Genomic DNA, 14,326 nt, shown 5'->3' with positions numbered 1-14,326 from the left:
TACACACTTGATTTTACGCCTTTATGGGATTTATGCACTGGTATTATGCATACCGAATGTCAGTACATTACGAGCTTGAAATACTTAATTTGTAAAGGAATTTGTGAATACAATCTTGAAGCATCAACAACAACAATTGAACAACTCATACAAACGAGGATTTGAACTGACGATTTGTATGGATATCGGATATAATCTCGATATCGATAGCTCGATTGCCGAATACTTGTGACATACCGATATGTTATACCATATACAGACCACTATCAGTCATCAGAAAAATGTCTTACATCAGTTTTATCTATTTAGGAAGTTAATTTGATAATTTCTTCGGAAGGGTTCGTGCGATTGAGTTAGGAAATGGCTAGTGGAGATACCTCTATTTACCCAAGTGAGGAGTTGGCTGTGCGTTTTTTATCAAACTGTATTTATGCTTATATGCGAACATAACCTTCGGAAGTTTTTTGGTGAATTTTTAATTCGGTCGTATTTTGCAGATGTTGGCACCCAAAATTAAGTACGACTGGTACCAGACTGAAACACACGTAGTAGTTACAATCCTGGCAAAAAATTCCGAAGACGTAAAAGTAGAATATGGAGAGACATCGGTGAGTAGTAAATTGCGTAAGCATTATTTGGCTAGTACTCTACACTTCATCATCATGAATTTTAAAATCCAAATCTACAGCTCAGTGTGACTGCTAAACTTCCCTCCAAGAATGAGTATAGTTTGGAGCTGGACTTAGCACATCATATTGTTACGGAGCAATGCTCATTCAAAGTTGTTCCTTCAAAAATAGAAATCAAGCTCAAAAAAAGAGATGGTTTGCGATGGATCGTTCTAGAAGGAAACCCTGCAATTCATGATTCTGTTCAACTGATACCACAGGGTAAGCAGCTATCTGCTTTTTTACTAGTAACTTAATTTCCTGTTCAATCAGAGTAATACCTGTTTCATCACATTGTGGTGCAGAATTTTTACAGAGCAACGACCAGCCACCTAAATATCCGAGTTCTAGTAAAAAATCCAAGGATTGGGACAAAGTAGAGAAAGAGATAGCGAAACAAGAAGAAGAAGAAAAGCCAGAGGGAGAGGCTGCTTTAAATTCTCTTTTCCAGAAAATTTATGGAGATGGATCAGATGAAGTCAGGCGTGCCATGAATAAATCTTTTGTAAGTAGTTTGACTACTTCCTAACACGTATACAGAAAGTAATTGAAAAAAATATATGTCTTTGGTCAATTCTCTATTGATTTGTTAAATTTTTAACAGCAAGAATCTGGTGGAACTGTCTTGAGTACAAATTGGGACGAAGTGGCCAAAGGACAAGTAGAAAGAAAGCCGCCTGATGGTATTGAATGGAAAAAGTGGGATTAAAAACAGCGAGAAGAGTAAAACGGATTTGTAAAAGTAGAAAAAACAAGAAAAGTCTGGCATCAGAATATCAAAAAAAAAATGTTGAGACATTCAAATATTGAAATGTCAGCATTGAATCTGAACGCACAATACTCGATAAGATATATTACAAAATGGAACCTATGGAAATTTCTGCAAAGGATATACACACACCAAATTTGGACATGATTTTCGAGTTAGGTGTAGATGCAAAATTTCATCTACTCTTGGACACGAACCATGAATATCTGGCTTCCTGATTCTCATCAAAGTGTTCAACAGCTATTCAGAACTGCTCAACGATGTTGGATTATGTTACTGATTACTATTTTTGTTCTTGATACTAATTGTTAAAACGCTTGTCACTCCAATTCATAACCGTATGATTTACTAAACCGCGGTTAGCTGTTTGATTCTTTTGAGTAATTGGATTAATATTTGTGATGCATTGAAATATAAGTTGGCATGAATTATCGTTTTCACATTTCCACATCAATTAAGTGCAGAATTTGCATAACAGTTTAGCATTGCCAATATTCTGTACGTTTACTTCGATTGCCTTAAGTTTGTATATTTCAGTGTAATGATAATAATAATAACATTGATGATGATCTAAACCTGAAATACGTTATTTATTCAAAGGTCAAAATAGACTACACAGCATGAGTAAAACATTTATGAATTAAATGCTGTCTCCAACGTCCCTCAATATTAAATTTCGGAATGTTTGATGTTTTAAATTTACCTAAATTGTTGCATAACGTAAACGGCAAGAATTAAGGCACCCAAGTAAATAGCAAGTGTTCTGCGGTTTTCGCTAATTAAATCTTGGTCAGTCAGAAAGTCACTACCAAGATCACATGCTTGGTTCAATATTTCAGGAGTTGGTTCAGTTTGACTACTTGTCTCAATGACAGTTTTGGTTGCCAGGGTGGACATAATCATGGAGAATTTTTTATTTGATTCACTTTGTAACGAGTGAAAGCATTGTTTGAAGGTCTCGTCATTGTTTTTTTGAGCTGCTGCTATGACGTTTCGTACGTCAGCTATTCTTCGATTATTATAAATCATTGAACCACTCAATGACAAAATTGCTAAGAATGCTGATGCTAATATTGATAAGTACTTGTATTTTTGCGCATTCATAGCTTGACTGTCATGATACTCTTTTATAGCCGTAGCCAATTGTGTAAAGTGATCCCTTTCCTCATTCTCTAAAATATTCAACTGTCCACTGATCTTTGTTTGTTCCTGCAAGCTTTTATTCTCCATTATGGTCAACTGTACATATTTTTGATCATCACGTCTGGTTTGTATCAATTCGCCATAAATTTCTTTCAATCTTTCATTCACTAAGTTGGCTTGGCGTGTAAGGCTCCTGCGATGATCTTGACACTCAAAAAGTTTGTCCTGAACTTGTATAACCTGGCGTTTGGCTACCTCGACTGTATCTAGCCCGGTCAATTGCTGGTACCATTGCCACCAATTTATGATACGTTGCGGTAATGGACTTACCGATTGAAGTGCCTGTGGAGAACAATCCTGAATCACTGTAGTACCATTGATTTGCTGAAATCACATAAAAAAAAGTTTTTCAATCAATCAGTTGATACAGAGTACACATATTATTTGCATCACTGATGAACATTGGATACAATGAGCTAAGCATGAGATGAAAGCACTGACCGAGTCCTGAGCCCCAAATTAATGAGACTAACGTACGTACCTTCACAATCGTATTATATTTTTCAACGGCAATGTTCTGAACACTAGACAATTTCAGTTGTGCTCTTTCTGCTACATTACCAATAGCAGAATTGGCATTGTTCATCACTGGTGATTTGTTTATTTGTTTAGCAATCGCATCGAAAAATTTTCGAGAATTACTCATGGCTAAGAGTGACGTATTTCGTTGCAGTTTTCAAATATAAAATTCCATTATTATAGAGGCAAAGGTCCTTATTTTATTTTTGTGCTATTCTAATTCACAACAAAATCCAGAACTGGCTGTCAGTTTTGGTTAGGGTTTCGAGCCACTTGCGTACTTACGTCATAACCACGTGATTGACTTGACACAGCTGACGTGCTAAATCTGAATAATATTATAATAATAAGCTATTCGTTTATAATGCGCACACAATATACTTCCGTTATAATCATTCAAAATCAATAATAATTTGGTGATTAAGTACAAAAAAGTGTTATACGAAATAGCATCCGTGTCAAATTCGATATCACTGCGTGTTTACCTGACCTAATCACATTATGTGATCAAGGTGAGGTTAGCCAACTATTTTATATTGAACTTTTTTTTTTATTGGTGAATCTGATATACCGCATGCAAGTTGAAAATGAACAGAAATTTGAGAAAGAGAAAGGCTCTCATTATCATCGATGATAATGATTCCGAAGATGAAGATACCAATTCTCGCAGGAATAAAGTAACACAGGAAGACGACTCAGATCTAGAAGTGGTGTACACATCCAGTCAACAAGCAAAAGGTAAACACCAAATTCCAATAGCAGTTAACGATGGTGACAAGCCGAAACAGAATGCAATAATGATTGATGAAGATACTACGACATGTAAGACCATTTTAAAAGATGCAACAAGAAACAGGATCACAATGACGAAACAAAAGAGACAACTAATGTCGTCTAAGGAAATCACAATTGATGATGAAAGCGATGAGGGTATTGATTTAAAAAATTCAAAGCCTATGGTAATAAAGAGAAAAAAAAAAGAATCCAGTGATACAATTTCTATTAAAAAGCAAACAATGACAGTCATTCCATCATCATCAAAAAAGGAATCGTCACAAGAGATGATGTACACATCCAGTCAACAAGCAAAAGGTAAACACGAAATTTCAATAGCAGTTAACGATGGTGACAAACCAAAACAGAATGCAATAATGATTGATAAAGATACTGCGACATGTAAGGCCATTTCAAAAGATGCAACAAGAAACAGGATCACAGTGGCTAAACAAAAGAGACAACTAATGTCATCTAAGGAAGTCAAAATTGATGCTGAAAGCAATGAAGGTACTGATTTGAAAAATTTGAAGCCTACGGTAATAAAGAGACAAAAAAAAGAATCCAGTGATATAATTTCTGTCAAAAAGCAAACAGTGAGAGTCAAACCATCATCATCGAAAAAGGAATCGTCAGTACTTATAGAAGAAAAAGATGCATTGTTGGGGAAAGCTGAAAATGAGAAGTTCAATGATTATGAAACTGATAATTTTGATGGCAAATTACAAGTTGAGTGGTCAGAGTCTGAATATTTAAGCGAGTTCAATAATATTGATAGAACAGTTGCTGAAAATATAATATCTCTGTTTGAACAAGATAATACTATACCATTTATAGCTAGGTATAGGAAGGACATGACACGTGGAATGGAACCAGAACAATTACGAAGCATCAAAAACACCTGGGATAATCTGAAAGCGATTAAACAACGAGCTATGTTCATTATGAAAACTATTGATAAGTTGGGTAAATGGAGTCCAGAAATTCATTCTGCAGTCAGAGCTGCTAAATCCTTGAATGAATTGGAACATATCTATGCTCCTTTCAAATCTGGAACAAAACGTTCTTATGCCGAGAGAGCAAGAGAGTTGGGTTTGACTCCACTGGCCGAAAATATTTTGAAAGGGCGAGCTATAGGTGCCCTGTCTTCTTTTATCGACCCCAACAGAGCAGGTCTTAATAATGAGGCTGAAGTAAAACAGGGTATTGTACATATTATTGCAGATGTGATCAGCAAGGATAGAATGACATTTGAAGGGATACATGAACTACGTAAATCTGTGATTATAAATATAGAGACATGCAAATCAAAGGCTACTAGTTCTTTGAAGCACACCAATAACAAAAAATTCAAGGCTGATGCTAAAAAATATGAAAAGTACTATAACTTTGTATCATCAGAAAAAATTATCAAAGACTATGAAATCCTGGCAATCAACAGAGGAGAATCCCAAAAAATTTTGACTGTAAAAATCTCCATTCCAGACTGGTTTCAGCATAAATTAAAAGAAATTTGTCTCAAAAAGTATAACTTCGTCAGAAAGGTTTCAAATTTTCATCACCATATCCTTGAAGAGAGTTTCGAAGATGCGTATATAAGGCTTATAAAACCCCTTGTTATTCGCCAAGTAAGACACGATCTTAACGAAAATGCAGAATCTGCTTCTATTGAGGTCTTTGCTCGGAATTTGAAAAAGCTACTGTTAATTCCACCTCTGCGTGGAAAAACAGTCCTTGGGGTTGACCCAGGATTTACCCAAGGTTGTAAATTAGCTGTGGTATCTCCATGTGGAAATGTCTTAGATACAGCAACGATATATCCACATACTAGGTCTAGGTCAAATATCAATGAACAAGTAAAAGTCCTTGGAGATCTTATCAAAAAGTACAACTGCACAATTGTCGCTCTTGGAAACGCGACTGCTTGTAGAGAAACTGAGATACTTTTAAGTAATTTAATTCAGGCGGGCACTTTTGCTCCCCTTGATGTTTCTTACACAATTGTCAATGAAGCAGGTGCCTCGGTGTACAGTTGCGGCAGTGAAGCCAAGTCCGAATTTCCAGATCTTGACCCCAACATCATATCAGCGATTTCGATAGCTCGACGACTTCAAGATCCTCTTGCTGAATTAGTTAAGGTAGAACCCAAGCATCTTGGCATTGGAATGTATCAACACGATTTACCAGAGAAACGGCTACAACTGACATTGGGCGAGGTTTGTTGATAATTTTGCTTAAAAACGTTAATACACTTTGCTTTGTAATTACGTAAGATTAAATCATAATGTTCCAGGTGATATCAGAAACGGTTAGTTTTGTTGGAGTTGACATCAACACCGCTTCGCATTGTCTTCTGAGAAGAGTAGCTGGTCTGAATGCAAGTAGAGCAGCAAGTATAATAGAAAAACGTAAGCAATGTGGGCCATTTCAAAACCGACAACAATTGCTGAAGGTGAAAGGAATAGGAAAAAAATCTTTCGAGCAGTGTGCTGGGTTTATCCGAATTTTACCAGAAACTGCGGGTATCGATCTTGAGTCATTGAAAGAATGCTCTTTTGAATATTTAGACCAGACATGGATTCATCCGGAATCCTACAATATTGCCAAACGATTTGTGAAATTCTTGGCGTACGATTTGACTGAATTGGGGTCAGAACAATTTCATGCAAAGATGTCGTTTTATGCCAATAATGAAAATTACAAGATTTTTGCGGAACAGTTTGGCACAAGCGAGACTTCTATGGATGTTATCATCAAGGGATTAATGATGAAGAAAGGAGAAGATATTAGGATTAAGGAAGATGCACCATTGTACCGTAAAAATTTACGATGCATAAATGATTTAAGTGTCCACATAAACTTGACCGGCTCTGTTAGAAACGTTACAAACTTTGGTACTTTTGTAGATGTAGGCGTAGGTAGAGATGGCCTTATACCGATTAGTAAATTGAACGGACAAATTCTTAGCTTGGGTCAGAGAGTCGAAGTGACGGTATTATCCATAGACAAACAACGAGAAAGAATAGTTTTAATGCTCGCAAAGTGAAAAAGATTTGAGCTTTCATTGTAATCAATATATCACATATTTATTTTTATAACATTACATGCTGGTGCATGGGTTAAAGCACATCCACGAGAAAGTGACATCCATCATTTGTATTGCCGGCTTATTTCTTTGGTGGGTGAATTACTAAAATCGAAACATTCGAAGTATCCACAAGACTGATTATTACTCGTGATATCATCTCTAGTTTTTTTTCAACCTAGTTATTCATCTCACGTGTTACTCTGATTATGTGAATAAATAACTATGTTTGATATGCCACAACAGATCATTGGCTTCCGAAGTGCTCCATCTTTATAATTTACCACCATCTCGTTCCTTGAAGTGACACCAACAGCCTGAGGTGTTTACTTTTTCCTGGTTTCCCAACCCGGGTGCACTTAGCCACCCAAACGATATTTGTTCCTGTCGAGTGCCCTTGGTCGACGTTGTTTCCTTGTGTCGGGACCCTGTCCTGACCCTTCACGTTTATTTGGGCGCGAATTTTCTAGATTTTTGAATGATCTATGTTGGTATTCTCGAGTAGTCATCGAATTGTTCACTTCAGTTAACAGCGACAATAATATGCATATGTATACATATGTATATAGATTAAAATATCATGACCTATACTTTTTATGTCGGCGAAAATAAATCACAAACTGCATTGGCTGCAAAATCAAACTTCCTCTTATGGTATGGCCAGCATACTCCACTTTAACTTTTATAGAAAGTCACATGATAGAAAATTCCGTACCAGAATAGGATTCACGAATTTAGGAAGATTTTTCGACTTGAACTGCTGAGATTGATGCAATGCAACTCTGCCTTCTGGAGAGACTAAAAAAGGTGAACTTTCCAGTTGTCTATTACCATGTCCTGTAAACCCTCTATTAGCTAGCAGTAAAACTGCACAGGGCATGTAATATTTTCTGTCACGTACAATACCATACATATAAACGATAAATGCGATTCCAATTATATTTTCAAAAAATATTTTTAATAATCAATTTTCAGTTTCATGATGTCAATCCTCTGTGCTTCCTCTTGACACGTGCGTATGGCCCTATTTCCGGATCCATTACAAAGTCGTAGAGAACTGATACCCAAGAGTTGTGTTGTGGAAGATCGTTATAGAACTCAGCAGCAATGCGTTTTACCTGTAATTGAATTGAACATACATACATTGTACATTGTATAGAACATACGTTGTATATTAACGCGTTATACGCCCAGCGTGAATCGGTGGAGTTTCTACTGGGGCCCAAATTCGAGACTCGGAGTGTCAACAGTGTGATAAGTAGGAAACATGATGCGATGCAATGTTCCATTTAAATAATTTCGTAGAAGGTGCTTGAAAAGTACAAAGGGTCTCGAAGTAAGGAGACATAGCTGTCACCCAGATATAGGCGATGGCGCGTTTAACGAATTTAAATACTTGCAGCTTATCAAGTAACCCCAGAATAACATCTAAATTTGTTACCTCGGGTAACCGTGAGCCGGGGACAGCAGGAAAATCGTGGTGTTCATTATGGTATCCCACGTTGAAGGTGATGAAGTTCAGCGGCCCATAGTAACTATATGTTTCAAATCCTTTCTTGTACATGTAATGTTCAGATATAAAATGTCCGGCAACCGGATGTAGCCCCATTGCCATAACCGAACCAAGCGTCAAATACACCAACACTTTACCACCTGTGGAGTAAATTTTGTTGAAGTTTTTCTAAATCACCAAGAAGACAATTATAGTTCATTATGTATCGACTGACCTAAATAATACCAAACGATTCCATCAAATATTAATTGAATGACTAGGTTGACGTATTCCAGTGTTGTTGGTGCTTTAGGGTAAGTGACTAGAGGTCGGAATGAATAGAAAAATGGTTGAAGTAATATCCAACAAAGTTTCCCAAAAGTTGTGCAGAATAGTTTTGCCTCAATTAGGGTTGGTAGGTCAGTATCTAACTTCTCATCACCTTGATACTGAATGAAGAAAAAAAAATAATTCGCCAAAAAACCATAAGAAGTACAGTATCACTAACTATTAAATAATTTCTATGTACCCTATGATGTTCCAGATGGTATTTCTTGAAGCTGATAGATATCGGTACTCCGATGGGCAAGTTGGCAAAAAAGCCAAATAATTTATTGGCCATTGGTCTTGCATGGCCAAAAGCAAGATTGTGTGATATTTCATGAATAGCTGTAACAGGTTACAATTATTTGAACAAAAAACATCGTTCCAAAAAGATTAGTTAACTAAATTTCGACCCTGGTTTTTATTTCATCTGTTGGTAAGTGTAAAAGTAAATGTGAGTATTATGTGAGCAAAGTTTGAAGGTATTTGCTAATCATTTTGATATGGCTATAATTCAAATGAGTCATAAAGTTACAATAACTGTACTGATAACGTCCACATAATTCAAATTCCATATGTTAAATTTATTAAAAATGCAGTTTAACTTATTGTTAGTACACAGACTAGAACTATGGAAAGTATCTAAAATATGGGTGATTTGGAACAGTCAATGATTGGTAGATTAGACATGTGGGAGGCACTGTCATAAGAATTACATTACTTGGAATGATAGTGTGAATTTCGTTACAGGGTTGAAAAAGTAAAGGACTAACAGTATAACTATAGTATATTGATATGTGGAAATAAAGATTTGTGAGTAATATTAAGTACTTCAAATGATTAGTTCACAAAGTGTAATAATATTATATCTCACATTTGAAATAATCAAAAAAGATTAGAATAAATATTATACAGATTAGATTTGATATTGAAGATGAAAGATGTGTACATGCAAAAAATATGAAAGAATTGTATCTTGGTCTAGATATAGCATAGGAATGATTATCTGGCTTACCCAACATGAGGGAGTGATTAATCACTCCGCCAAAACAATATGCCACTAAGAGAAGGATTGGATAGCTCAAATCCTTGACAATGAACATCGATAGAAATTGAACTAGGACCATACCCGTTACAACCCATTTGAAATTTGGGTCATATCCAAATAACTTTTTGATTTGTGGATATTTTTCTGTAAAATAAAATAGATTAAGTTGCAAGCAATTGACAAAATATGAGTAAATATAAATTGATTCTCTAGTAAATAATCTCTGGAACATATGTAGCTAACAGGTACCTACTGGTTATTGCAACTCCTTTGTGGGTCATAAATGAAATGATTATGCTAAATATTAGTGCCTGCAAAGAAGCACCATCAAAAACAGCAAATTCTATCAGGGACGAATGTAGGTGTGTCAAGTGAAATTCGTCATTTCGTTATCTTAGAAGATTTGAGTTTGTAAAATAAAATTGAGAAGCACAATGTCATTTTAATTGGATAATAGTATCAAGTATGAATCGAAATCAGTCATACGCGTCAATAAAATGTAATTTAAATATGTCAAGTCCAATTGCATTTCTAGATATTAATTTACAGCGCAGAACGGATCGTGGATCGTGACTAGAAATAGAGATGCATGTGATGTGGAAGTACTTGATTAATGGATGAAATGAATGATTGTAAATTGTCACATGTAAAACATACGATAAATTAAGCCCACAAATAGTCAATTCTTGAGTTGCACCGTTGCAATAAAATATACGAATTCACAGCCTCACATTATATGTAAAACATACATAATGTACGTACATGCTAACCAATAATATCAATGCTAAAAAAAAATAAATTAATTACCTAAAATTATTTTTCGCCTGCTAGCGTGGGGCTCCTCTGTATAAACCCATTCAAAATCCGTCTTTGATACTCGCTGTCCCATTTTGTTTTGTAAAATTAAACTAGTTTGATTATTTCATTAACATTTCACCACAATAATCTACGTAATAACGTACAGCCGGTATATTCAGACGAGGCGAGCCGACGACTCGACTTAAACCGACTGTCTACTTGGTCGCGGTCACGGACAATCACGCACACTGCGATATCCTCACCCACATGCATAGAGATCAGTGAACAGCCGACTCCGCATGAGTCCGATCGAGAGTGGTATAGAGTATAGGTGGGTGCATAATCGCCGAAAAACGGGCCAACAAAGAGGGGAATAGTAAGGTGATAGATTTCACTCTTTCTAAGTCAGGGGCGCAGCAAGATAAAATTGTAAATAGAAAACATGAATGTTATGCTTAGAGACTATTTTTAGTCTCTAGTCTTTAGGGTCGAATTGTTATTTGAATTATCTTCAGAAGGATCCTGGGATCTAGGTTTTTTCAATGAGTAACGAAGTTACTCAATGATACTAGTATTTTTTCGATGACTGTTTTATGACTCGAAACTCGGGAGGAAAACAGACACCGTAAATTCTACTTTATCTTCGACTGATTTACTAGTTCTCGGTGGTTGAGGGCGCTGGTAAGGTAGTAAACATACAGTGGTCATCAAATTGGTCGGCAAACACTGGACACGAGTATGAGCGTTCAGTGATCATCAGTGATTGACATATGCTATACATTGTGGCTGGTGTGTCATTTTCAATCATTTTCTACTGAGGTGTTGCCAGGGAACATCGTGCAGAATATGCAAAATAGATTGATTATCTAGGTTAATCATGGTGGACGAATCAACGAAAAAGACGTTAAGTAGCATTCCTCTGCTGAGTACAAAGGCCGGACCTCGTGATAAAGAATTATGGGTTAACAGATTGAAAGAAGAATATCAGGCTCTGATAAAGGTGAGGATTCAACGCTGCCTCTTATAGCCAGATTTTCATATATCTTTCGACAGCCAACCTGTTGACCATATGTTTGACAGCTAATTGGAATAACGTCAGTAAAAGATATTTTCCATGTTCTAGTATGTCCAGAACAACAAAGGGGCCGATAATGATTGGTTTCGACTAGAATCCAACAAGGAAGGAACACGATGGTTTGGCAAATGTTGGTACATACACAAACTCCTCAAATATGAATTTGACGTGGAGTTTGATGTAAGAACTGGCAATTGTTACATCTTTGAAAATATATTGTTTCAGATTTGATAGCTCTCTTATTACATCTTGTTAATCAATGGAGAGATTTTAGAATGCATCACATTCCAATTGTTTGAATTTCTCATTTCTCATTTCTCATTTGATTCCTATTCTTCAGATACCTATTACCTATCCTACAACAGCACCTGAAATTGCTTTGCCAGAGTTGGATGGAAAAACAGCAAAAATGTATAGAGGTGGAAAAATCTGTTTGACTGACCATTTCAAACCACTTTGGGCAAGGAATGTACCCAAATTTGGGATAGCTCACGCAATGGCTTTAGGGGTATGTAGGGGCTGACAAGTTTAAGAAGCCTCTCTCCAACTGATAAATTACTGAAATTCATTTGGTAAAATTTTCTATTATTTCAGTTGGGTCCCTGGCTAGCTGTAGAAATTCCGGATCTTATCGAAAAGGGTGTTATTTCTTACAACGATAAGGGAGATGAATGATTTACTCCACGATTGATATTGTGTATACCTATATTGACAATTCCTCATAAATATATGCATGTTAACTGTGCCTTATTGATCGAAATATCATGTCCTATTAATATTATTTGTTGCTCGAACTAAATTTCGCAACTCTGGTAAGTAAATCCTAAATATATTGTATTGAATATTACGAATACATCCATTTCAGCATGACATCTCTGTGAATTACATTTCTGTAGCATCAAATTGAGGCAGAATGAATATCTGGGTGGATGAAAATAAAAACAACAAATAAAAATGAAATACAATCTTACAGATCTTCGAGAACCAGGTGATCGAGTTGTTTCTTTCATTTTCTTATACTATTGGAATATTGTTGAATTTGCAAAGCCTAATGGCATCATTAATCGACGTTTTGAATCGAAATCTGTTTCTACGACGATGCCACTGAATATTCGTGGATGATCCCAAAACGTACTTACCTTTTCAACGTTGTAGGTTTTGCTTATCAATTTGTCACGCATGCTCGTTACCGTTATGCCGACTGCCAAAAAGCCAGCAACAACCGGTGAGCCCGGACATTTCATCGCTGACAATGAGAGATGAAGTGCATCGTTTCCGCGGTGTTTCGCATCATTAGAGATTCAGGACGTCGACTGAAGATCTTCAGTCAACGTTCAGGGTTCCTTTCCTTCATCCTTGTAACGATCGGTATTATGTTCTTCAGATAACACGCGAGAGCCTTCGGGTCTCGTACGATTACCATTAGATAGCTGAAGGTCGGTGATCTTTGAAATTCGGTACACGAAGTAATTGTTCCAGACTGGAGTCCGAAGTTATAAGAGCCTTTCGCGGTTTTAACGTTTTCATCAATCTTCTGGATCCCGATTTATTTGGTACCCTCATATGTGGAGGAGGCATTGTTCCGCTATAAAAAGAATATTTTACCGGTAGGGGTTCACTGTAGATAAGAGCTTAATAAAGATTATGTACTTTAAAAAAGCTGAATTGTACAGAAATGATAACTCAGCCCCTCAACGAATTGGGCAACGAGATAAAAAAAGCTCGGCCGTTGACCAGAGACGAAGTCGGACATGTAGAATTCATGGTTGAAACTAGCAGTTTTTCTAACGAATTACCATTTTGTGAGTTATCTGAAGGTTCATTACCTATAACGTTGTTTGGATAATTTTGAGCTGGTAAATCGAAATGTGACGATTGACTATTGTTATTTTGCGTCGAAGTCCCTTGCATCGATATTTGTAATAGGGACTGATTGTGAGCCGTGCTTCCGCTGGCTAATATATCTATGCTACCTTAGTTCACCAGTTCAAATTGGTGTTAATTCTTGATAAAGCTCCTTTAAATATGAGGGATAGCTCATTGGATTCGGAATGACGTCTAGAAAAATGTATTGGAAGGATTTTCCAGTAGATAAGAAATTGCAAAAGTTATTAACAAATTAAGATGAGAAAAGAAGGCATTTTTTTTTTCGTGAATAATTCAGAAACTATGAATAGTTAAGAAATTTGCCAAAAAGATTCTTAAAGAGGAGGAAATTTCCAATAAAACAGTTCCTACCCACGGAATTCTTCATTATTTGTAATTTTAATTTAAGTCACTCGATTGCTACGACATGCGCGAATTGCCTCTAAAGTGAGTACATCATTTATAATAATTTCGCTATAGTATTCAATATGGATCTAAAAATTTGAATAAATTATGATGTATTCAAAGTCACGTTTGAAAAAAAATTGTAAGTTCATTTTTCTAAATGTTTTGCGAAATACTAGCTCTCATTCGATTACACGTGTCATTACATGATAGAAATCACAATTCTAATATCGAATCAACCTGCAGCTGTACTTGATTGATTGTGCTGTGCAGGTCACATGAAACATTATAATAATTGTT

General features: G+C 36.1%; 5 protein-coding genes across 7 annotated transcripts; 3 read left to right on the top strand and 2 right to left on the bottom strand.

Moving 5' to 3' along the window:
- The first annotated feature begins 250 nt into the window (after positions 1 to 250).
- LOC105685984 (protein SGT1 homolog) lies at positions 251 to 2,012 on the top strand. Of its 2 annotated transcripts, none has more exons than XM_012400508.2 (5): positions 251 to 391; positions 498 to 608; positions 689 to 890; positions 974 to 1,173; positions 1,273 to 2,012. In XM_012400508.2, exons 2-5 carry the CDS (start codon positions 498 to 500, stop codon positions 1,375 to 1,377), a joined length of 618 nt encoding a protein of 205 aa, XP_012255931.1. In that variant the 5' UTR covers positions 251 to 391; the 3' UTR covers positions 1,378 to 2,012. The 2 variants fall into 2 exon arrangements, with proteins under 2 accessions (XP_012255931.1, XP_012255930.1); XM_012400507.3 differs by having other exon boundaries at positions 264 to 405.
- LOC105685979 lies at positions 1,273 to 3,438 on the bottom strand. The gene is made up of 2 exons (XM_012400494.3): positions 3,122 to 3,438; positions 1,273 to 2,964 (listed from the first exon to the last, which is right to left on the bottom strand). Exons 1-2 carry the CDS (start codon positions 3,284 to 3,286, stop codon positions 2,137 to 2,139), a joined length of 993 nt encoding a protein of 330 aa, XP_012255917.2. The 5' UTR covers positions 3,287 to 3,438; the 3' UTR covers positions 1,273 to 2,136.
- Position 3,439: 1 nt separating this feature from the next.
- LOC105685972 (uncharacterized protein YdcI) lies at positions 3,440 to 7,301 on the top strand. Its single transcript, XM_012400484.2, has 2 exons — positions 3,440 to 6,149; positions 6,227 to 7,301. The coding sequence occupies exons 1-2, from the start codon at positions 3,747 to 3,749 to the stop codon at positions 6,977 to 6,979; spliced, it is 3,156 nt and encodes a 1,051-aa protein (XP_012255907.2). The 5' UTR covers positions 3,440 to 3,746; the 3' UTR covers positions 6,980 to 7,301.
- A 552-nt stretch (positions 7,302 to 7,853) lies between these two features.
- LOC105685980 (sphingolipid delta(4)-desaturase DES1) lies at positions 7,854 to 10,960 on the bottom strand. 2 transcript variants are annotated; one of them, XM_012400495.3, is made up of 6 exons: positions 10,690 to 10,960; positions 9,850 to 10,026; positions 9,040 to 9,179; positions 8,746 to 8,959; positions 8,460 to 8,671; positions 7,854 to 8,136 (listed from the first exon to the last, which is right to left on the bottom strand). In XM_012400495.3, exons 1-6 carry the CDS (start codon positions 10,769 to 10,771, stop codon positions 7,996 to 7,998), a joined length of 966 nt encoding a protein of 321 aa, XP_012255918.1. In that variant the 5' UTR covers positions 10,772 to 10,960; the 3' UTR covers positions 7,854 to 7,995. The 2 variants fall into 2 exon arrangements, with proteins under 2 accessions (XP_012255918.1, XP_048504705.1); XM_048648748.1 differs by lacking the exon at positions 10,690 to 10,960 and adding an exon at positions 10,136 to 10,372.
- A 399-nt stretch (positions 10,961 to 11,359) lies between these two features.
- On the top strand, positions 11,360 to 12,515 carry LOC105685988 (ubiquitin-fold modifier-conjugating enzyme 1). Its single transcript, XM_012400512.3, has 4 exons — positions 11,360 to 11,680; positions 11,804 to 11,935; positions 12,096 to 12,263; positions 12,350 to 12,515. Exons 1-4 carry the CDS (start codon positions 11,558 to 11,560, stop codon positions 12,428 to 12,430), a joined length of 504 nt encoding a protein of 167 aa, XP_012255935.1. The 5' UTR covers positions 11,360 to 11,557; the 3' UTR covers positions 12,431 to 12,515.
- Positions 12,516 to 14,326: the final 1,811 nt, after the last annotated feature.

The sequence above is a fragment of the Athalia rosae genome, chromosome 1 (assembly GCF_917208135.1).
Source record: "Athalia rosae chromosome 1, iyAthRosa1.1, whole genome shotgun sequence".
Lineage (NCBI taxonomy): Eukaryota > Metazoa > Arthropoda > Insecta > Hymenoptera > Athaliidae > Athalia > Athalia rosae.
Note: the sequence above shows the minus strand (reverse complement) of the source record. Positions and strands in the feature narration are given on the sequence as shown.

What these genes read in the sequence shown, in the direction of transcription:
- LOC105685984 (XM_012400507.3), top strand. Translation starts at nt 361, where the DNA reads ATGGCTAGTGGAGATACCTCTATTTACCCAAGTGAGGAGTTGGCT. An exon ending in TGTTCAACTGATACCACAGG is followed by an intron (nt 891 to 973) that starts GTAAGCAGCTAT and finishes ATTGTGGTGCAG; the next exon opens with AATTTTTACAGAGCAACGAC. An exon ending in GTGCCATGAATAAATCTTTT is followed by an intron (nt 1,174 to 1,272) that starts GTAAGTAGTTTG and finishes AATTTTTAACAG; the next exon opens with CAAGAATCTGGTGGAACTGT.
- LOC105685979 (XM_012400494.3), bottom strand. Translation starts at nt 3,286, where the DNA reads ATGAGTAATTCTCGAAAATTTTTCGATGCGATTGCTAAACAAATAAAC. An exon ending in AATATAATACGATTGTGAAG is followed by an intron (nt 2,965 to 3,121) that starts GTACGTACGTTA and finishes ATGTGATTTCAG; the next exon opens with CAAATCAATGGTACTACAGT.
- LOC105685972 (XM_012400484.2), top strand. Translation starts at nt 3,747, where the DNA reads ATGAACAGAAATTTGAGAAAGAGAAAGGCTCTCATTATCATCGATGAT. An exon ending in TACAACTGACATTGGGCGAG is followed by an intron (nt 6,150 to 6,226) that starts GTTTGTTGATAA and finishes ATAATGTTCCAG; the next exon opens with GTGATATCAGAAACGGTTAG.
- LOC105685980 (XM_012400495.3), bottom strand. Translation starts at nt 10,771, where the DNA reads ATGGGACAGCGAGTATCAAAGACGGATTTTGAATGGGTTTATACAGAG. An exon ending in CAGGCGAAAAATAATTTTAG is followed by an intron (nt 10,027 to 10,689) that starts GTAATTAATTTA and finishes TTTATTTTACAG; the next exon opens with AAAAATATCCACAAATCAAA. An exon ending in CCGGCTCACGGTTACCCGAG is followed by an intron (nt 8,137 to 8,459) that starts GTAACAAATTTA and finishes ATTCAATTACAG; the next exon opens with GTAAAACGCATTGCTGCTGA.
- LOC105685988 (XM_012400512.3), top strand. Translation starts at nt 11,558, where the DNA reads ATGGTGGACGAATCAACGAAAAAGACGTTAAGTAGCATTCCTCTGCTG. An exon ending in AATATCAGGCTCTGATAAAG is followed by an intron (nt 11,681 to 11,803) that starts GTGAGGATTCAA and finishes TCCATGTTCTAG; the next exon opens with TATGTCCAGAACAACAAAGG. An exon ending in AATTTGACGTGGAGTTTGAT is followed by an intron (nt 11,936 to 12,095) that starts GTAAGAACTGGC and finishes CCTATTCTTCAG; the next exon opens with ATACCTATTACCTATCCTAC.